The sequence below is a fragment of the Schistocerca americana genome, chromosome 9 (genome assembly GCF_021461395.2).
Source record: "Schistocerca americana isolate TAMUIC-IGC-003095 chromosome 9, iqSchAmer2.1, whole genome shotgun sequence".
Lineage (NCBI taxonomy): Eukaryota > Metazoa > Arthropoda > Insecta > Orthoptera > Acrididae > Schistocerca > Schistocerca americana.
In genome coordinates this window covers 3,129,202-3,152,930 of record NC_060127.1, presented here as the reverse complement: position 1 = coordinate 3,152,930, position 23,729 = coordinate 3,129,202, and the positions used below count along the sequence as shown (strand labels likewise).

At 44.6% G+C, this 23,729-nt stretch overlaps 1 protein-coding gene across 1 annotated transcript in view; it reads right to left on the bottom strand.

Moving 5' to 3' along the window:
- LOC124551115 overlaps positions 1–23,729 on the bottom strand; it is a 409,786-nt gene that overhangs the window by 51,626 nt on the left and 334,431 nt on the right. The window contains exons 5-7 of the mRNA XM_047126062.1: positions 22,502–22,576; positions 13,057–13,107; positions 4,331–4,447 (exon numbers count right to left, since the gene is read on the bottom strand). Coding sequence (XP_046982018.1) covers positions 4,331–4,447; positions 13,057–13,107; positions 22,502–22,576 — 243 coding nt within the window. The remainder of the gene's footprint in view (positions 1–4,330; positions 4,448–13,056; positions 13,108–22,501; positions 22,577–23,729) is intronic.

The following is a 23,729-nucleotide window of genomic DNA, read 5'->3' as shown; positions in this document are numbered from 1 at the left end:
CAAGAATTCTGTCGCAGTGGGATGAATTAAAATTGCATTTTATGACTACTGAAGATCGATGTTACACAACGCAGATGCTTTGTAATGGGTACTCGGCTCTAGATTCTATGTGTAGCTTTTGAAAACCGTTCTCGGTGAGGTGCAACAGACAATCGAAATCTTTGAGAGTCACAAAGCAAAACCCGCAAAACTTCTTTCATGGCTTTCCTACGTTCAGCCTGCCAAAGAATTCTGTTGCGACGGCAGGAACAACTGACCGAGAACACATGCATCTCAAAATTAGAAACCACATCGAACCCGTCCCCTACCTCGGATATCTTTTTGAGTCACACGTGCAAATACTCTCTTTCAAATTCTAAACAAGGCAGGGGTAAAATACAGGGAGCGAAAGGCTATTTACAATTTGTACAGAAACCAGATGGCAGTTATAAGAGTCGAGGGGCATGAAAGAGAAGCAGTCGTTGGGAAGGGTGTGAGACAGGGTTGTAGCCTCTCCCCGATGTTATTCAATCTGTTTGTTGAGCAAGCAGTAAAGGAAACAAAAGAAAAGTTCGGAGTAGGTATTAAAATCCATGGAGAAGAAATAAAAACGTTGAGGTTCGCCGATGACGTTGTTATTCCGTCAGAGACAGCAAAGGACTTGGAAGAGCAGTTGAACGGAATGGACAGTATCTTGAAAGGAGGATATACGATGAACGTCAACAAAAGTAAAACGAGGATAATGGAATGTAGTCGAATTAAGTCGGGTGATGCTGAGGGAATTAGATTAGGAAATGAGGCACTTAAAGTAGTAAAGGAGTTTTGCTATTTGGCGAGCAAAATAACAGATGATGGTCGAAGTAGAGAGGATATAAAATGTAGATTGACAATGGCAAGGAAAGCGTTTCTGAAGAAGAGAAATTTGTTAACATCGAGTATTGATTTAAGTGTCAGGAAGTCGTTTCTGAAAGTATTTGTATGGAGTGTGGCCATGTATGGAAGTGAAACATGGACGATAAATAGTTTGGATGAGAAGAGAATAGAGCTTTTGAAATGTGGTGCTACAGAAGAATGCTGAAGATTAGATGGGTAGATCACATAACTAATGAGGAGGTATTGAACAGAATTGGGGAGGAGTTTGTGGTACAACTTGACAAGAAGAAGGGACCGGTTGGTAGGATATGTTCTGAGGTATCAAGGGATCCCAAATTTGGCATTGGAGGGCAGCGTGGAGGGTAAAAATCGTAGAGGGAGGCCAAGAGGTGAGTACAGTAAGCAGATTCAGAAGGATGTAGGTTGCAGTAGGTACTGGGAGATGAAGAAGCTTGCACGGGATAGAGTAGCATGGAGAGCTGCATCAAACCAGTCTCAGGACTGAAGACCACAACAACAACATAGAAAAAATGCAACTCCTGAGAGGGGAAGAAACTTTGAAACATTCAAGACACTTCTTTAATTTGTCTTTTACGGGAAATGGGATAGGCCGACGAAAAAACTGACAAAATCTTGCAGCAGTGGCAAACTATTTACTTCGTTGACTGAAATCCGCTAAACGGGGACACTATTAGCTTTTGGGCTAAAGTAGCCGAATATAAGAATGCGCTACTGCTGTTCTACCCTCACCACATTATTGCTGTTCTATCCTTACCACATTGTGACGCCGAAGTATAAAGTGTGTTTAGCTCCGTGAATGTTGTGGAAAATAAACTACGCAACAGACTGTAAATTATATTCTTTTCATCAGAAACCAACCAAAGATTAAAAACATGAGTTGCTCGAATTATGATCTCCCAGAAGATGTTATTAACCATGTAGATAAAGCAAAACCAAGAGAAACTGGAGGGACTTAAACTTCTTCTTCAGTTAAGGCAGTTTATGATCCTGGAGACTTCTTATATGATTTTGAAATTTTATTTTATGAAAGAGTAGTGTAATACCTACACCGTGACATGTTGCATCAAAAGTCAAATCAGCGTGTACCCACTGCGAACAACTTTTACTATGGGACTAGCCGTTAAATGGAAAAAAAATTATCTGTTTCACACATTTTTTGGCCAGCATTGACCCTTTTATATGGAACAGACGATCTTTTTTCGATTTTAGGATTGGTCTCATGATAAAAGTTGAGTAATGATTGCATTATCTGGGCTTTCAATGTAAAACGTTTAAAATGCCACAGTGTATATATTTTATTTTATTAGTAATCTCATGCACATAATTACAACTAGAAAATTTTAAACGCTCAAAGTACACTTTTTATTTTGTCTTTTCAGATCGAACGCCTGAAACACGAATAATTTGCAGTTCCGATTGAGTGGAGCATTTAAGGGGGCATCGTTCACGAATTTAATTTTTTTTTGGGATTTTTGTAACTGTGCATATGTTAGAACTAATTTTGTTGTTAAAAATAGCAACACACTTTCAGTACCATACACCATTAAATTAATGTGATCTTTAGTGTTTCATACCAAGCTTGTAAAATAACACTATAATAAAAGCAAAATAGTATAATTAAAAAAATCTTGTACCACGTGATTGCCTGGCAATAACCAAGAGTTGAAAATAATATAATTTCCCGACCCCGGCTTTTGCCCTTAAGAAAGTTTAACGACACCTAGCGGATTTTTGGTGAACGTTATTTTACATATATAACGGAATTTTTAACACCAGCTAGTGACTTTAAATTTTATGCAACGGCACCACTGATTCCCATGAACGCAGTAAAGAAAACAGTTAGTGGTAAGTATATCTGTAATCCTGCAGCTGATGAAAGGGTAAACAATATTATTATTGTATTACAATTAATTTTAAGAGTTTTTGTGAAGATACCATTTGGTGGAGTAGGAGATGACCAGTAGAGAGTTGTTTAATTCAGTCTATAACACCACGACGTTACCCCCAGGACACTTTATACGCTCTTTTTCCCGCCCGCCTTCGCACCCTACTCCTTTCAGTGCTGATGACGAGATCTCGGAGTCTTTGAAGAGGTTATTTTCGGTCTTATTATTGAATTCACACTTCCCACCATTTTTTGAGAAAATGCAAATACTGGCGACTATAAAGCGATACTAACGAAAATGTACGTTGTGAAGCTGTTGCAAAGTACCAAGTCTTCTGAAGATGTCCGTGTAGGTTGTTCTAGTAGTAAACCCAGATATAATTCGTATAACCACCATATTTTCAAAATACTATCCCTGGCCCAAGTTTGTATATTCTGACATTGCAAGTGAAAGATCATTTGTGTATATCAGAAACAAATGACGAACCAAAATATAAGCTTATGGCTTACCATTTCTGACTGCTTCAGTTCTGAAAGCTTATAGCAATATGTCCAATAAGGAATTTACACCCTCCGCTTTCTGTCATACAGGTAAGGCGAGAACCACGAAACTCGTGAGTCAACTACTCCGTATGCGTGAGGATATCACGGATTACATTTTCAGATAATTATTCAAGCCAAAAACTGTTTATACTGGAAATAAATTCACGCTTAATTGGTTATGCTTAATCATATGTCGGTTTGTGGGTCGGTGGCTCAGTGTGTAAGTACTAGACAACAAATAAAACGGTCTGGGGTTCGATCCCTAGTTCTTCCTAAAATTATTTCTGCCACTTTTCGCTTGCTTCATCTTTGGCCAACGATATGTTAACGTGAAAAGATCCAAGCTGCACCATATTTCAGGGTCCATGTTACGCTGTTGGTCCCCCTACAACTGGCTAACTAAACCACTTGGTAGGTCGGAGGAACTGAAGGGAAGATGACTTCCAGGAAGATTGTGTCTACTAAAGCACTGTGGTGTTGAAACCATCCTCAGGTCGATGACAGCTTTACTTTTTACAATATATCCATGTCCATTTTTGTATGTCTCTCACATAGAGTTTCATTTTATTGAGCACGAGGGCTTACCGACGGTACAATCTATCACTGAGGGCAGAGGATGGATGGTAATAGCTGGCAGGTCTCCTATGTCGACAGAGCTGGTAAGTACCTGGTAGTTCTTCTATATGGACAGAGACAGCAAATGCCTGGTAGGTCTCCTGTATGGACAGAGCTACTAAGTGCCCCCGGTAGCTGAGTGGTCAGTGCGACAGAATGTCAATCCTAAGGGACCGGATTCGATTCCCAGCTGGGTCGGAGATTTTCTTCTCTCAGGGACTGGGTGTTGTGTTGTCCTAATCATCATCATTTCATCCCGATCGACGCGGAAGTCGCTGAAGTGGCGTCAAATCATAAGACCGCATCCGGCGAACAGTCTACCTGATGGGACGCCCTAGTCACACGACATTTACATTTTACATTTAGCTGGTAAGTACCTGGTAGGTCTCCTGTATGGATAGGGCCAGTAAGTACCTGGTAGGTCTCCTGTATGGACAGGGCCAGCGTCGCCAGGCGCAGAGCAGACAACCGATAAGCTGAGTCTCCGGACAGCACCCTCACATTTCTAGCCCGTTCTGCACGCAGCCTCCTCTGGAACAACAGAATACTTGGCTTTACTAGAGACAACATGGTCCAAAACAACTTTATGGATGATGGAATACTATCCAGTCTACGGGTTTCTTATCTATAGCGGAAACACTACTTCCAAGCGATGCAGTGCCCTCAGAGTTTAGATCTGATGCGAATTACTACATTTAGTAAAATAATGCTACATCTTAAATGGTTCAAATGGCTCCAAGCACTATGGGACTTGATATCTGAAGCCATCAGTACGCTAGACTTAGAACTACTTAAAACTAGCTAACCTAAGGACATCACACACATCAATGACCGAGGCAGGATTCGAACCTGCGACCGTAGCAGCAGCGCGGTTCCTGACTGAAGCGCCTGGACCCGCTACGCCACAGCAGCCGGCGCTACATTTTCAATTAGATTTCATCAGAATAGTGAAAAATTCGAGACTGAAAGAGGAGCCTGGCAAAGAGATTCCACGTCACCAAAAGTATTCTCATCAATCCGCGAGGAAGCTTTCAGATCCCTTCACTGGTACACAAAGAAGGAACACAGGTTACTGCCACGTATCTGAAGCACCTCCGACGTGCGTTTGGCCTGTGGTGCAGGCAGCGCTCCAACAACGTGCAGGCAGCGCTCCAACAACGTGCTGGGACTGCTGAACCACAGAGGCAGACGACGCGGCCCATTTGTACACTCTGCTGCGGCACTGTCCTTGGTGTTTTGAACAATTCTTGTGAGAGGATATTTCTGCTTTTGTTACGTACCGTGCTATACACTGAAGCGACAGAATGAACGCGCTGTTATAGAAACGTACACATTTCGGCTGAAGGTTGTCGCAATATTCTGTGTTTTGTGAAGCACATTTTGGTGACTGTATATTACAGGATTCGTCACTGTCGTCCATCTACATCTACATGCACACTCCGCAAGCCACCGTACGGTGTGTGGCGAATCGTACCCAGCAGCACCGCAGCAGTCATTACCTTCCCTGTCCCTCTCGTAAATGGGAAGAGGGGGAATCGACTGTTTAAACGTCTCAGTACGAGCCCTGTTTTCTCTGATCTAGTCTTCGCAGTCCCAGCAGAAGGTGTATGATGGCGCAGGTAGAATTATTCCGCAGACAGTTGCAGGTATTTACACAAAAACAAATGTAACTGAGGTAACGAACCGAATAAACGATAATTACGTTACTACTCTGTAACGAGCCACCAGAGACCGTGGATTCTTTAAGCAAAATACTCAGAAAATATTAGTGAACAAGATCCGAAATTTTTTCGGTAGAGCTGGATTTCACCCTGTAGAGATGTTCACGTCTCACTTTGAGGAACAACTGACAGCGACAGGGGGAACCCGCTAGTGATTAGGGAGAAAACAGTTACCGCCTAAGGTGCTCTAGGGTAGCAAGCAGACTACTCTCCTCACGTAAGCTGTGGAGCAGACTACACGTGCAGTTCCTGCATCCTTCGGGAAACACACACACTGTGCACTGACGGGCAGAGATGTGACTGCGCTCCCATATCGCACTCACTAACAGGTAGTTGTCACTTCATCACTATTCCATAACGTTGCTTTTTTTACTTTACACATCTAGTTCCTTAGGACCAAAATGAGGAACAAATCCCCATGGTCTTGCAACGTCAGTATATGAAATTAACATCAGAAAAGTTAATCACCGACAAAATAAAATCCAAACGAATCCTATGCAGGTGAAAAGCTGCTGAGTACATATTAATATAACCAATACTATAACCCAGGAGTGCTCTAAATTTTTTTCTGAGAAAATTGCCGACTGAACAGATGGAGTAATTCATGAGGAAATTCTTTGGATTGGTCTTGAAAGTGCGAGGATTACAGCTAAGATCTTTTTAATTCCTGTGGTAGATTAATGAAAATGAGTGCACCAGAATACTGAATGTCTTTATGCACAAGAGTCAACAAGGTGCGATCCAAATGCAGGCTGCATTTCCATCTCAAATTAACTGAGTGCAGTCTGTTAATTCTTGGGAATAAGCTCAAATTTTAGTAGTATGCTGAGACTTCTGGAAGCACATGCACTGTTAACAGATTTGCTCCCTCTGTCCTTTTACGACATCATCAATGATGTCATACAGTGCTGTCGATTCCCCCATCTGACAGGCCAGTTACGCTAGGTGTAAAAGACCAGAAAATAAAAAAAAAATAGCAGGAAGTTAAAAAATGCGGGACATTCAAAATAGTCCAACTGTGTTTCCCTCACCCCTACAACATCACTGTGGAAATATGGCTGTTGTCCTAAGCCTAAGATGGCGGGAAACTCAACATGGGGAATATTGTTCCCTTGGCGTGAAATTCAAGGACAGGCTCTATCACGTCGGAATGCTAGGTAGCGTAGGTTGTATGATGTCAGAATCCAAGATGGCTGATCTGGGTATACTAACACATCCTGTATAGCTTCGAATACAAGATAGCGCTTCAAGACGGTAGACATGTGATGCTGGCACAGGTGCTATGATGTCGGATACAAGATGGCGATCCAAGGTGACTGATCTGGGGTACTGGCACAGATCCTATGATGTCAAAAAAGAAGATGGCGATCCAAGATGGTTGACCTGGAATCACGGTACAACCGCCTATGTGCCAGATCACTTGTGCTAAATATAAAACCTGGTCCTAAGTTTACAATGCCAGGAAATTTTGAGCTTCCTCTGATATTACAGTTCCATTGCCCAAAGTTAAAGTCCATTGGCCAACAGCTTACACATATTTCATTCAGCCTCGTGTTATTTCAAATTCAGTCCAGTTCAGTTCATTTCAATTTACTTCAAATTCAATTAAATTAAAAAACCGGGAGCCCACTAATCCAAAATTTAAAAATGTTGCTAGCCATTTTCCCGTGCACAACACAGTGTTGATTCTCTGTTACACATAAATGAGAAGCCCCTGACAGATTGAAAGGCACTGAAGTGTGCGATTTTTAAACCTGTAAACTGTTCTTCACCGAAATATATTCAGATGAATACTTTTCCTGTTTAATCCGACATATGCATATAGAATGATAATACAGAACTCACACCGTGCATGTGATAATATTTAATGGTCAATCAGCTGATACACGCAACTAAAAGGCTGTATCGCTAACGTCAGTTGGCTGCGAAATTGTTTAATATGTTTTACGATAAAATATTATGAACTATCTGTGAGGGGGAGGGGGAGGGTAGAGTATCAAAACGCATACACATTCCATAAACAATGTTCGTGTGAAGCTCAGATGGCTCCGTTCATCCACGAGACCCAGATGGCAGTAGATGCTTTGTTTCCTGGCATGTGGTCAGTGTCTGACACAGTTCCATGATGTCATCAATACAGAATATAACACCAGGTTTGTGACTGTTTTGGAGAATTTCCAGCAAGCCACTGTTCTAAAATCGAGCCGTGAGTAAGACCTTAGGAATGCGCCTGTGTAAGTACCTGCTGCGTGAGGCCCTATGTGCGGATGTGCTGTATGTTCCAACACGCCAAAGACAGACATCGTGACGATATTGTACTGGGAGCGGGGATTCGAGCGCGGAGTACGCAGAGGGGGTCCGGTACACAGCACAACAGAACGCCAGCCAGCTACACCGCATTTTTGGGTAGAGGAAATTGTTTAAACTATGATGTCAGAGGCTGGCGGGTGGCGCAAATTATTTGAACTGTAATGTCAGAATGCCAATGTTTAAACTTTGAACAGCTGAGCTAGCGATATTTGTAAACTTAGAGGACGTGGGCTGCCAATTCTTGAACGGAACTGAATTGTCCGCCCCTGGCAACTGAGCGGTCAGCGCGACGGAATGTCATACCTAACGTCCCGGGCTCGATTCCTGGCTGGGTCGGAGATTTTCTCCGCTCAGGGACTGGGTGTTGTGTTGCTCTTATCATCATTTCATCCTCATCGACACGCAAGTCGCCGAAGTGGCGTCAGCTCGAAAGACTTGCACCAGGCGAACGGTCTACCCGACAGGGAGGCCCTAGCCACGCGGCATTTCCACTTCCAACAGAACCGAATTGAATTTAAAGTAATACGATGCTGTATGACATAAGTTTGACCTATTGGGCATTGGCAAGCGCAGTGTAACAACGTAGGAAAGGCAATGCTTTTTCGATTTCCTGCCACTTTAAATTTTATAACTAACATTTTACTTACACAGAAAGGGCACGTGCTTAGCAAGTCTGAACAATCCAAGGGCCTAGGTGTTAAGATAGACGGTAAGTTGTCGTGCAAAGTTCATGTTTAGGATCTTGAGCAAAAACTAAATGTTGCTGTGTTTAACTTTAGAACAGTAGCTACAGTAAGTAGTAGTCCAACGCGAAAGGGAGTATACTTTGCATATTAAAAACCATTCAAAAGCCAAGGTCGCATTAAACATGTCTTTGTTTAAGACAACCAATTTGAACAGTCTATGCTGTCGTCTTCATGTCTTAAACATCATTTGATGTAAAACATGTTCATTTTACGGGTAAGCTCATGCACAAGATATCAAGTAGATAAAACTCAGCACATTATAAAAGTTTGTCATAATGTGCTGAGTTTTGTCCACATGACATCTCGCGCGTGACGTTAACCATGAAATGAACATGTTTCACATCAAAAGGTGTTTAAGAGCTGAAGACGACAGCAAAGACCGTTGAAACCAGTTGTCTTAAATAAAGAAATATTTTATGCGAGTTTGGATTTTCAGTGGTTTTTAACAAATAAAACAGAACGTCTTTCAGTACTCTCAAAATCAGAAAATTCAATACAGTTTGCATATTTGCATTTACTTATGACATACGACATTATACTGCGGAAACTCTTCCCGTTGACAAACGGTATTTTTGGCTCACTGCCGAACATTTCAAGCAATGTGCGGTGTAAGTTTGCGAGCATCTTGTCTACCCCTGTTCAGGAGTCTTCAAAATGGTTCAAATGACACTGAGCACTATGGGACTTAACATCTATGGTCATCAGTCCCCTAGAACTTAGATCTACTTAAACCTAACTAACCGAAGGACAGCACACAACACCCAGTCATCACGAGGCAGAGAATTCAGGAGTCTGGGAGCTCTGACACTCGCCTCGCAATACACATTTTCTTTAATATCGTTCGATGTGAACTATAGTAGTATGAGTTCTGGTAGCACTTGCATTATTGTCAGATATCCGCTTTCCTCCCCCTATGACACCATCGATCATATCACACATAGTTACCAAATTCCCCCCGCCTTCTCTGACATATGCCATTTCCCGTATGTGTGAAATAGCAGTAAATTAAAAAATGGTGGAAACATCAAAGTAACCAAATTATGCTAATGCGTTTTCCCCCATTCCTACGACGTCACTGTGTTGGGCTAAGTATAAATGAGCAGGAAATTAAAGATGGTGCATTGTTCTCTTGGTGTGAAATTCTAGGACGGGCTGTATGATGTCAGAGATGGCGATTCTAGATGACTGATCCTGGAGACTACACAGCAATAGAGGCGCTGGCCGCTCACCCTCTGGGCTGGAGCGCGTGGCTCGCCTTTCTGGAGACGGGACAGCACCACGCATTCCATAAACACTGACTGTCTGGAATAGAGCTCGTGTCGTTGGTCAACGAGACACAGGTGGCGGTAGATACAGTGTCCATGACTTCCAGCCAGTTCCGAGATGTCACCACATGAGCAAAATACGGAATATCACACGACATTTGTAACTGACTTGAAGAGTTGCTAGCAAACAGCGTGTTGTTCTTAACGGTCGGGGACCTCGCTCTGTTCATTCACTAACCTGGGTGGCGTTAGTTACAGCTGTCTCTGTCGATACTGTGCTCGATATAGTTCTGCACTGTCATCATACTAATAGAATACAGAACATCAAACTAGATCTACGGTTAGGTTGGAGAGTTACTAACAAATGGCGTGGTTCCTCACACAGAGGGAAGTAGTTCTATACACTCCTTTAGTGAGTATTAACACAGCTCCTGACATCAGTGCCACCTGGTGCAGCGCGCGTGATGGTGTTGGCCCGTGTCTCAGTGCTCCGTCTGGACGTTCGTCGACGTCGTAAGCTGCTGTGCAGTCTCAAAAGAAAGGCCTTAGGAACACCTCTGTGTGAGCGCCTGCTAAGTGACGTCATCTGTTGGGATGTACTGCGTGCCCCAACACGTCTGAGACAAATATATCGTGAGGGAACTGTCGCTGGTGGACCAGCTTGCCTCAGGAGGGGATGAGACACAAGGCCACAAGGGGTGAAGTGTGACACTGATAAGTGGCCTCATGTAGTCAAGTTCTTTGTAAATTTGACGCGGTTTTGTAATCTCTGAAATAAAACCACATAGCCTCTCAACCTGTGGATCATTTCGGATCCTCGTCGCCTTCTGGGAGATTGTCATTCTTTGTCAGGTAGTGTGTGTGACATGCGTCAACAATAATCTCACCCGTATGACTGCCTCTACGATGGTAGTGGTGCCATATCGAGGCCGTAAAGTTCTAGGCCAATGAACGTTTGTGGCCTACCCATCACTTTGTGAGCACGCTGCCACTAACGAGTCTCTAGAGCGTTGTGACGTTGCACTGTGTTTTTACATACCCATGTTCTGTCAGATAATTACCCTATATCCACATACAGCTGTATAGCATTTGCTGGTAGATGAACCATACTAAATTGGGACGCGTCGGTATGATGCCGAACGTGTCCATTAGTTCGAAAACCTTAGCACTGTTGCAGAGAATAATATACCAACATGTTGACAGTTTACACTATTAACCCACCTTTTTTCTTACATATTCTTTTCATACTCCACTGAATATATATACAAACCGATTGTTCAGAAGTATCTGTATATCTACTGATGGACTTAAATGTGGGGTGCGTCCGCCCTTCAAATGTGTGTGTGAATTCCTAAGGGACGAAACTGCTGAGGTCATCGTCCCTAGACTTACACACTACTTTAACTAACTTATGCTAACAACAACACACACCCATGCCCGAGGGAGGTCTGGAACCTCCGATGGGAGGGGCCGCGCAATCCGTGACATGGCGCCTCAAACCGCGCGGCCACTATGCGTGGCTCCGCCCTTCACATTTTTACTGGCTTGAACTGTATTCAAGACACTTTTAATGAAATATCTGAATGTCTGTGGAGGAGTTTCAGGTCATTCTTCCTCAGGAGTCGAAACCAGAGAAGGTGGTGGTGTTGAATGCTGACGTCAGAGTCACTGTCGATTTTCTAACTCTTGCCAAAGTGTTCCGTTGGGTTGATGTCGGGACTCCAGGCAGAGAACAGTCCATTTCACGAACGTTATTGTGTCGCTTTATGAACGGAAGCATTGTCATGCTGATACAAACGTTGTATCCCAATTGTTCCTGTACTGCACGTATTACACGGCAGAGAAACACGTGTTCATATCCTTCCGTGTTTAGTGTTCTCTTAAGTATGGTGACGGACCATTTCCTAAGCACGAGAAACATCCCCATGCCGTAAGGCCACCTCTTCCATACTTCACTGCTTGTAGGAGCTCACACTTTCCAGGCATTTTCGCCCAACTCAGACCCTTCCATTGGATCGCCACAGTGTGCAGCGTGGTTCGCCTCTCCCAACACTCGTTTCTAGCCATCCACTGCCCGGCGGCGTCGCTCACCACTGACTACAGAGATCTGTGACTTTTTTGGAGCTGCCCTCTGTAACTTCCTACGCACAGTCACCGTGCTAGTGGACTGCTGATCTCAAGCGAATTCTTCCAGCGCTCGGCGGTCCCTTTCTGCCACTACATGTGCTCTGCCTGGTCTCGGTTCAGCTGCGGCCGTTTCTTCGCCCTTCCATTTGACAACAGTCGATTTTGGCAGCTTTAGAAGGGTTGAAGTGTCTCTGATGGATTTGTGACTCAGGTGATATACAGTGACTGGTCCACGGTCGAAGATTTCTGACGACCGCCCCTTTTCTGCTGTTACTGACTGTTTCTCTATTTACAACACACTGACACTCTACGTCTCGTTTTACACTGGCAGGTCCACCTCCCGTGACATCTAGTGGCCAATTCCGCATTACGTATGGCTGTTCGGACGCTTTTGAGCAGATACTGTGTATATTCATATTCGCAGGCAGATAGCAGTATTATATATTCACAAATACTTCTATGCAGCTAAAGGAGTTGTGAAGGAGATTAAGTAAACCCATTGTTGCCAACTATCTACAGAACTGTGCGGAGGACGTTCTGCAGCGTGCACTGCACTAAGCCTCAGTGCAACGCTTTCTTTCTCAGTGGCGTCTTGTCCCAGTATATGATGCCCTTAGATACTCAATGAAAACAGGAAACGTAAGTGAACTTGTAAGAAGAGAAGTACGGCTGTTAAAAAAAGGTAAAGATGATAAAACCACTTTTTGAGCTCAGAGATTTTTTTATGTAGCCATTCCGCTCTTTGGGAGTCCTTGTCCTAACGCAGTCTACTTGTTAAACGAAACGGTCTCAATCAACAACTGCTTGACTGCCTTCACACATACATACATGACTACAATTCCTTCAACCCAATCGCCGTGTTATTTTTTTCAGCTATCATTGAAAATTTCTAAGTTTTCTACAAGTTGCTAATGGATTTTACAGACTGAATTGCATGAGACAAGACCTACTTTCTTAATTATCTTGCTTACCTTAAGGACGTCGGTCTTTCTTTTCAGACGCTGGTATTCTCTGTGTGGCACCTGGAAAAGAAAGAAAGTAAGAAACTTTGAATGAGATGAGATTTATAGCGTGAACGATTATGCAAATGCCAAAAACTGCAAAGACGGCAACACGGAGAAAATCACGAGACGGCACAAGACCATTGGCGATTAATAGTGTGAAGTAGCTCAGTTCGTAGGCATAGCAGAAGAAAACGTACAGTACAGAGTTAACCGCGAGGAATATTTATACAAGGTGAATTGCTGTAGTTGTTACATGCTGATTGAAACAAATGTGCAATGAATTTCCCAGTCCGTTTTGAACAGTCCGATTGATTTTGTGCGCCGTTGATTTACTGTGGGTGTGATGCGAGTTCAGCACATCAGGCCGGAGATGAAACCACAAGCAAGGCAAAGCGTGGAAGTAGCAAAGTCTTGGCGATTTCATCTGCTGGAAAAGTTATGGTTTGTGCTTTCTGGGTGGCAGTGAAGACTGGATTGCAAAGGAAAGTAAAATAATTTTTTTTTTTCAGCACAACGTGCCACCAGAAAGTTGCTATTTGCAGTGGGGAAAACGTATGGATCTGACGTACCAATTGAAAACATGCGCGGAAAAACGGGATAACCCTCAAACGTAAAAGCATAGAGATAAGTGTTGCCATCTGCTGCTCGGTACGGCGACTATCAAAACTTACATCGGTCTGAGTCCTAAATATCCTAATGTGGTATTTAGGGGTGAGAACAATGTCAATTTTGACAGTTCCCGTACACAGAAACAGATGGCACCACTTACCTCTAAGCTTTTACGTTTGAGGGTTAGCCCGTTTTTCCGCTCATGTCTTCAATTATTGGCCCAACCAACGTTTCGACTACGTTTCCAGTCCCCTGATCTACGCTTATTGCTACATCTACAGAACTTACTGGCTGGGTAACATTTTGATTCCAATATAATGGACCCACGGGCGATTATTTTAGACAAAAAGCGCGCACCGGGAACGGAGTTCGGTCACAGGAAAAGCTTTACACTGTGCATTCAGCTAAAAGCGGACTGTGTCGAAAAATAAGCGCGTTCTCATGTATGAGGCCGACAACTTGATTGTATACATTTATAAAATCACTGTATGTACGTTCCATATCCCCAACGAAACGACTGGATCGATTTCAACCAAACTTGGTAAGTTTATCTATTATTGTCTGGAAATAACTACTGTAAGAAAAAGAACCACTGTAAGGATAAGAACCCCGTTCCTTCCACAGGGGCTGGGGTGGCAGTGAAATGTCTGGAGCAGTTTCAACCAAATTTTGTACACGTATGACTCATTATCTGTGCAAAAAATACTGTGGGCGCAATACACCCTTGACAGCCCTAAGGATGCGGTGTGAACGAGAAGCCGTAATAAGTAAAAAATTCCATAACGACCGACATTACTATCGAATCCCTAGTTTCCAGGCTCGGTAGGCTCTTTGCGACAGTGCCGATGGCAGGCAAAGAAAGCGACATAAAAGCACACATGTGTAATGCCTGAAGCAATCTCAACAGAGCCTGGCGCACCAACACTCGCTGCCTGGAGAAAATCAGTGTTACACTAAGACGCCCCTCACACCGTTGTGGCTGAGGTAAAGTATAACTAAGGGACGCGTTGGGCAATGACATATGCGCAGATGCGGAAGCCATGATGCGGATTGCCGCATCCTTACTGTAAATGTTCTGACCTGCAACTATCTTACTTATACCATTTCTTTGGGTCTGAACCTATTTTACATCGCCACAAAAAAGGAATAAAGCACACAAAATCTCACATACATACGATATAAGACACAAAGTTCCTGAAGATGGATTTACAGGATGCGAAATGTCACAGTAATAATTTAAATAACTGTACTTGAGAAATCCTCTGCATGCAGTTTAAATGAATGTAAGTGTGTGTGTGTGTGTGTGTGTGTGTGTGTGTGTGTGTGTGTGTGTGCGAGTGTTTTCCAGCATGATTCTTTAATGCTTAGAGGAATTTCAACTTGTACGTACATGACTTGATGATTCCAAAAAAATGTAAAATTAAGATTTCAGCACACATTTAGAATATTATTCTTTATAACAGTGGGATAGCAGTGTATGTTCGAGTGCAGTTGAATGCCGTTGACGCATCACTTCCGATGATATGAGGATAACAAACGATGTTCAAAAACAGCTAGCGATCTTATCTCAAGTTCACTGATCCAAGTGACAGGGATATCAGGCTACCTATCGAGTGTCAGTTTACCCAGTCGAACCTTCCTCCTAGGAAACCACTGCAAATTACTCAAGGTCACCCAGGGGAGCACCCCACGAACCTTAGGCAATTGTGCGAATTATATCTCACCCGCCGCGCGGAATTAGCCGAGCGGTCTGAGGCGCTGCAGTCATGGACGGTGCGGCTGATCCCGGCGGAGGTTCGAGTCCTCCCTCGGGCATGTGTGTGCGTGTTTGTCCTTAGGATGATTTAGGTTAAGTAGTGTGTAAGCTTAGGGACTGATGACCTTAGCCGTTAAGTCCCATAAGATTGCACACACATTTGAACATATTTCAGCCAATGGAAGCACAATAAAATGGAGGAAACCCAATAGACGAATCAGATTCCAACTTCCCCTCCCTCTCCTCATCATTCTTTGTAACTCGCTCAACTGTACGTAGGGCTCTCCATTCGAGATCTGACCATCATCGAGGAGAGGTTCAGGTTTATTATAAACAATAATTTTATACTGAAATGTTTTGGAAATAATAACAATTATATGACAAATTAACTTTATGGTTCATTATTACCAACTTCTTTTCCGTAATATAATTTTTAGAAATTTTTTTGTTGCTTATTAAATTTTTTCTTCTTATGACGTACGTCGCAGTGCTTTTTTTTTTTACAAAGCTGTTGTTTTTCTTGTGTACAATAATTCACAAAGGTAATTTTTTAATAATTTTTTTGTTGGTGTACACTAGACTGTTGCTAATTCAGCCATTTCTTGCGCATAGGGGTGCCAGATTGGCAGAAGAGAATCTTAAATTTAGTGTAAATACATAGGGAATATACTTTATTTCATCCAAAGACACATTCAGTTTCGTAGAAAACTCAGTCTTTGAATGTGCGCATCTGCAGTAATATCACTCACTATGAAACACACTATGATTATACTTGATGGCAGTTTGCTTTGGCTTTACAAGAATTACATTGGTACTATGTGCTTCTGATTGTTGCACAATGTCTGCAGTGTGAGATATCCTCATTTTCTGGCATCCTATGTCCTCTTTTTCATCTTATTCACCATAACTTAACTGTACGCTTTTCATTACCTCTTCGTCTGTTAAAGTTTGGTCGTAAATAGTTGCTCGTCCAACATTGTACTCAGTAGCAATGGCTTTCTGGCAAAAACCTGGATTCACCTTACCTCTAATTTTGTGTTTCTGCTTGAGGTGTAGCAGAGCGTGTTTCCTTTTACACTGAGGCGTTAAAGAAACTGGTACAGGCATGAGTATTCAAATACAGAGATGTGTGAAGAGGCAGAATATGGCGCTGCGGTCGGCAACGCCTATATAAGACAACAATTGTCTGGCGCAGTTGTTAGATCGGTTACTGCTGCTATCAAGATTTATCTGAGTCTGACCATATGGTCGGCGCACGGGCAATAGGACACAGCATGTCTCAGGTAACGACGAAGTGAGGATTGTCCCGTGTGACCATTCCACGAGTGTACCATGAATATCAGGGATCAGGTAAAACATCAAATCTCCGACATCGCTGGGGCCGGAAAAACATCCTGGAAGAACGGGACCAACGACGACTGAAGAGAATCGTTCAACGTGACAGAAGTGCAACCCTTCTACAAATTGCTGCAGATTTCAATGCTGGGCCGTCAGAGTGCGAACCTTTCAACGAAACATCATCGCTATGGGCTTTCGGAGCCGAAGGCCCACTCGTGTACCCTTGATGACTGCACGACACAAAGCTTTACGCCTCGCCTGGATCCGTCAACACCGAAATCGGACTGTTGGTGACTGGAAACATGTTGCCTGGTCGGTTTCAAATTGTATCAAGCGGATGGACGTGTACGGGTATGCTCATGAAATCGTGGACCCTGGATGTCAGCAGGAGACTGTTCAAGCTTGTGGGTTCTGTAATGTTATAGGGGGCATGTGCAGCTGGAGTGATGTGGAACTCCTGATACGTCTTGACAGGGCTGTGACAGGTGATGCGTACGTAAGCATACTGTCTGCACACCTGCATCCATTCGTGTCCATTGTACATTCCGACGGACTGAGGCAGTTACAGCAGGACAATGCGACACCCCACACATCCAGACTTGCTGCAGAGTGGCTCCAGGAACACTCTTCTGAGTATAAACACTTCAGCTGGCCACGAGACTCCCCAGACGTGAACATTACTATCTGAGATGTCTTGCAGCGTGCTGTTCAGAAGAGGTCTCCACCCCCTTACGGACAGCCCTGCAGGTTTCGTGGTGTCAGTTATCTCCAGCACTACTTCAGCCACTACTCGAGTCCACGCAACGTCGTGTTGGCGGCACTTCCGCTTGTTCGCGGGGGCCCTACACGATATCAGGCAGGCGTACAACAGTTTGTGTGGCTCTTCAGAGTACAAGCCGTGACACTGAACCGTAATGGCAGCCACAATTTCAAACATATGTAGCACTGTTCAACACTGTAATTAACTAACAACATTTGTTACACACGGGAATTCGTTATTATATGCCTCAGTTCTGCATGAGCGGCCACAGGCTGGACGTGGGCCAGATTAAATAATTCAAAAGCCAAGATCGCTTAAATACTGTTTACTGGATAACCGGCTTCAACACACTAAAGGTGCCATCATCGGATACAACGATACATGAGGCAGACCAGCTGATATAAAATCATTGTCACAAAAGTTAAGAAACAACTGCTCTCCTGCCTATTCTTTTCCATAAGACATGTAAAACCGAAGTCACAAGTAAAACTATTTGGTACATGACCGTTGCTCGACTGACAGCGGTCGGCATGTGATAGTGAAGCTCACCAGAGCCTTCGAGTAGGCACCTTTCGTAATCCTCCGTCGTGAGAGCCTTGTAAGCAACATTAGCCTGCCTCTGGGTGGCTTCTGCACCTGTGTGGTATGAATCTAAGCCCTACATACTCCACAATCTGCGAACCATTCGCCTCGTCTTTCCTCAGACTGAGAACGTTTTTGCTTTGTGGATTATCAGCAGCATATCAGATCTGTCGAATTCTTCGTCATTATACATAATTACTTCATATGAACCACACCCTTTCACCCAGTAGATGAAACTGCATGTATCCAAATAAAATAATTTGCTATCTGTGACGATTGAGTCATAGAGAATGCGGAGGAGTTTGGAGAGGTCCCTAAGACACATACTGATGTATACAGGCTTCGTGAGCTGCGGTGAAACCTTGAACATCTCCACAGTGAGTAGTCATTCATAGAAGGTTGCTGACTGCCTCGAAATTTCGCCTGGCGATGTTTGTTTTCCCTACTCATCCTCACTAACTTACATTTTACCACATTTACAGCTAGCTGCTGTTTATCACATCAACTAGAAATTTTGTCTAAGTCGCGTTGTATCTTCCTAGACTCACTTATCGTCGACATCTCACCGTACACCACAGCATCATCAGCGAACAACCGCAGATTGCTGCCCACACTGTATGCCAGATCATTTATGTATTTAGAATATAGCAACGGTCCATCATGCTGCATTATATGTTATTTACTTTACATTATTGTTTGCGGAATCCTTTATTTGTTTTGATATTGCCCCGCTCCAGAGTACATTGCCCTGCTCCAGAGAACTCCATTTAGTTTCTTAATTTCTCCTCTTGTATGCTGGGTCCTGTGTCCAATATCTGCTTCACAACTTCCCGAGGAATCGGTAGTTGATCATAAGTATTGAAACTACTTTACAACTTTAATAATTCCTTACGTCAGTACTATACCCCTTCTATCTGCTCCTATTACGAGATACTATTTTTCTAAGCCAGCCTCGTTCAAATATTTCCATTAAATTGTTTTATCATAATCTTGATGTCCTCCTATTTTTCTGCCATCAATTCTAGTCCGTCGGCAAATAATAATGACTCGATAATACTATGCACTTCCGCATGACTGATTCTGCCGTTCCAATATATACTGCACACACATTTTAAACAGGATCGGCGACATACTGCAGCCCTGTCTGTGGCCTTTCAATGTTTGGATCGAGCCACTCAACTTTCTCCCTGCTTTTAACTGTCATCGCTGGTATATTTTCCGAATTAGGGATATTTACTGTGCTTGTACGAGGGGTATTCAATAAGTAACATAACACATTTTTCTCTGAAAGCAGGTTTGTTTTCTTCAGGATACCAGAATACCCTATTATTCCCCACTCTTTTGTGTACAAAACGCTATTTTTTCAACAGAGTCTCGGTGCAATGAGACGGCCTCTGGCCACCTCACCGCACGCACGGTACCACCCTACTGGTCGACCTCGGAGCCAGCGTCCCGCTGCCTCAGTAACCTCCCCGTCATCCGCGTACTGGTTCCCGCGGAGTGCGTCCTTCAATGGACCACACAGATTGAAGTCGGGAGGTGCGAAATAGGGGCCGCAGGGTGGATGAAGAAGAACGGTCCAACGAAATTCTGTGAGCTCCTCTCGGATGCGCAGAACTGTGCGAGGCCTTTCGTTGTCATTGATAAGTTCGTTTATATTTTTATGGCGATGAACACACCTAACTAGTTTCTTCAGTTTGATGAGGGTAGCACAATACACTCCAGAGTCCATCGCTGCACCGTGAGTACGGCCGTCACACAGAGAGGCCCAGAGGATGGTCGTCACGACGTCGCCGGCTGAGGTCGCGGCACGGAACTTAGAGAGGTGGTGTGGCGCACTCAGTGGATGGCCCTTCTGTTTCCGGTTCCAAGTAATTCATGTTTCGTCGCCCGTGACGATGTTCGACAAAAAATTGTCACCATCGGCCTCGTAACGCGCAAGCGATTCCGCACAGACGGTCCTTCGTTGTTCTTTATGGTCTTAGTTAGGCTGCGAGGAACCCAACGGGCATACACGTTTGAGCGTACTGTAACAGTTCAGCCGCCCCTTACGTGTTGAGAAGAATACATCTTTGCCTCACGTAGGTCGCAGTAGGCACTATCGATAGTCGAGCGCCCAGTGCTAGCCGAGCAGCGCGTATTTCGGCAGGACGGCCGACCGCGTTTACAATTGTTTAACGGCTGTGTATATCACCCAACGCCGTGGGCCTGACCTCTAGCAAGTACGTAAATGGCGTTAACTGTGTTTTTTTATGTGTTTAAGTGTTCATCTGTGCATCCTGATCACGCAAAAACCGGGCCGGACACACACGATTTGGATTGCAATGGGGATCGAGGATTCAGAGCCACGTGAAGAATATTGGCGTGTGACGACAGTAATAGGCGACCTGCGATGAGTTAACCGTTTTTATATTGTCAGACGATGGGAGTAACTGCCCCATTCGCACTTTTTAGACAAAAGACATAAAACATTAATAAAAAAGTATGTACTGATCATTGCTACCTGACATCCTATTTACCTTTGTTGGATTTGATACCATACAACTCCCGTGCAAATATTAACAGATCAGCCTCTATCAGTTGCACGCGGTCAAACTATTTAAAACAGTTAGGCTATAATCCACTATTCAGTAACGGTCGTTTTTAACACGAAGTGTTTCAACCCCAACCGGTGGCCAAGCGTCACCACTGACAACAGAGAGGTCCAGCTGATGGGCGAGCTGTCTGACTGTGGTCCGCTCATCGCCTCGGATGAGAGTGTCCGCACGCCCCAGCATTGCTGGAGTCACAGCTGTGGGCGGCCGGCGTGCCTCGGACAGACTTGCGTGACCTTGTCGCGACAGTGACAGGCGCCTTGCCCACCGACTCACTGTGCTTTTGCTGGGTGCCGTATCTCCGTAGACATTCTGCGAGCGCCTACAACCGCCTGCGATGCTCTGTCTTTCTGCCGGTGACGGCCCTCTGGTTGGAACGGCCCTCATTTACGGACGCCATCTTGAGGACTACCTGTAGTGCTGCCACCTATCGGAACTTCGTGAAAGAAGAGGAGCTCAAGCGGGAGTATTCCACGATGTCTCTCACAACAAATTCCGCATTTTTTTGAACCGAAACTGGGAGAGAAAAATTACTGAACGCCCATCAAATACCCGTTTACTCCACAGCTTCACACTGTGCGTACATGGGTACAGAATCAAACGCTTTTCCTAAACAGACAAATGCTGAATGTACTTTTTGACCCTTAGAGAACGCCTTGTCACATACTTGTCTAAGGCTAAAATATGATCCATTCAAGATCGACCAACGTAAAACCTGCCTGGTCCTCTCGCATCTTTCCCTAAATCTCATTCTCCAACCTGCTTTTCAGTGCAGCATCACATGTATTCTGATAGACAACATAAGACTAATCCATCTATAATTTTTCGATGTTTTTTGTTTCCTATTTTTATAGATAGCAGATATGTTAGATACATACCAGTCTGTTGGTACTTCGTCTCCCTCCTGTATCTGTTTCAACAATTTAAATGTCTCACCACAATTTCCATCAGAACACCCTTCGGTCCCCTTTTCATTTCTTGTTTTTCTCAGCATTTCTTTTACTTCATAGTGTAGTACAGGTTCTGTATAACGTAAGGCACTGCTCTTACTGCAGACTTCGAAAACGTGCTCCTTTCTTTCGTCTCAAATGGTTCAAATGGCTCTGAGCACTATGGGACTTAACATCTGAGGTCATCAGTCCGTAGACTTAGAACTGCTTAAGCCAAACTAACCTAAGGACATCACACACATCAACCCCCTAGGCAACATTCGAACCTGCGACCGTCGCAGCAGCGCGGTTCCCGATTTAAGCGCCTAGAACGGCTCGGCCACACCGGCCGGCTTTCTTTTGTCTACCAGAAGTTCTTCAATGTCCTTTTTGTGCTGTCCAACTGGTGAAGGCTATACTGTGGGGGCGGGATAGCTAGCCAGCCTCAAATCCATCCCGACACACAAGTACAGCTGTGGCACCAGCCGCGGCCTGTAGCTCCGCGTCCCAGACACAGGCCAGTGTACACCGGCCGGCCCTTGTCCCTCGTTCTGCTGCCTGACACCCAACGTTATACGACTATTGCAGTCACTCGGGATCGCATAATTCTAAACATCCTCTTTCATCTCAGTCGGAAATATTACTTTTAAAAATCACGAACGTCACCGTTACTTCGTAGCAGCATCGACACGATCCCTTTTAACTATCCTTCTCATCACCAGTGTCTACTGAAAACACGTGAGGGTGTCATCTGCGTATTTTCCTAAAAGACTCGTTTGAGATTCTTCAGCTTCGCCCGCTGCCAGCCAGGAATGACGGCGGAGGGAGGGTGCGCGGCACTCACCGTGCAGTCGGCGGCCCTCTGCACCAGCGGCAGGCGCTCCTCGTCTCCGGCGGCGCTGACGTCACACGACGGCTCCTGAAACACCAACAGTTCCCAGTTTTGATCCACAATGCGTGATGTACCTCCTAAACAGACAGGTATATTAACGTTCAGCTGCCTCCAATTGCCCCACCAATATTTACAACTCAAATTAATTGGGCCGCCAGCATCACTTTGAACTACTCACTCCAAGAGGGAAGGGTGATTTTCTAAATCCGAATCATCAGTTCCATATGTTTCGAAGAACCGGCAGCCGTTCATAGGACCGACGTTCTGCAGGGCCATCAACGCCGGACGACTGGCAGTGGAAACTAAGATTAGGTGAACACCTCTGTCGTTTAGTCATTACTACACGCAGAGGTTAAGACGCTCACTGGATGTACGGCACAACAACACAGAATACCTGAAAACACTTAGTCTTTCCCTCTCTAAGTACTAAGAGCGGCACGCCAATATAAATTAACAGTGAAGATTTTTTATTCGTCTCCGGTGATTCGCGTCCCCGTGCCTCCACGCACTCAGAAGCGCAGTCTCAGCAGCAGCCTTCGAGTGCCGCCCGGACACACTACAGGGTTCCTCCCTGGGGTACAGCTGTCCAGCAGGTCCTCGTTAAGCCACAAAATTCAGTAGCCAGTGCCGAGCGACGCTCAAACGGCGATCTGGAGTGGAGGATGAGGCTACGCCCTGGGGCAGGCAGCTGGGAGAGCCTGGGTCTGGCGAATGCCTGGGAAACCTTGTCAGCCATCACGTCTGGCACCAACGCTCGTGTTACGGAATGGAGGCGTTTCTCTCGGTCGAGCTGTGCTCCTCTTACTGCACTTAATAAAACGCTAAACGCTGAACAATATGAACACATTTCACATACAGCACTGTGTACTGCGTACAGCAGAACGACATTGCAGAGAGGACGATTCTTTGTATGCACCCTGTCGTAAAGCAACATCGTTGAGCCGGTGGTTAGTGCACAGTAACATTCGGGAAATGGACTGACATGTCCAGTGCCCTCAGATGAAACGACTGGAATGTCTCGGGAATGAGTCAGAACGTAGACTTGGCTCCAGACCCCAGCGTCCAACATCCCTAGGTTGTCTGATGTCTGCTGTCGAGCAAGACCGGGCAGCCATTCCGCCTCAGAAGTTCAGACACCTCCCCAGCACAGTTGGAGCCGTGATAAAGGCGAAGGGTCGAC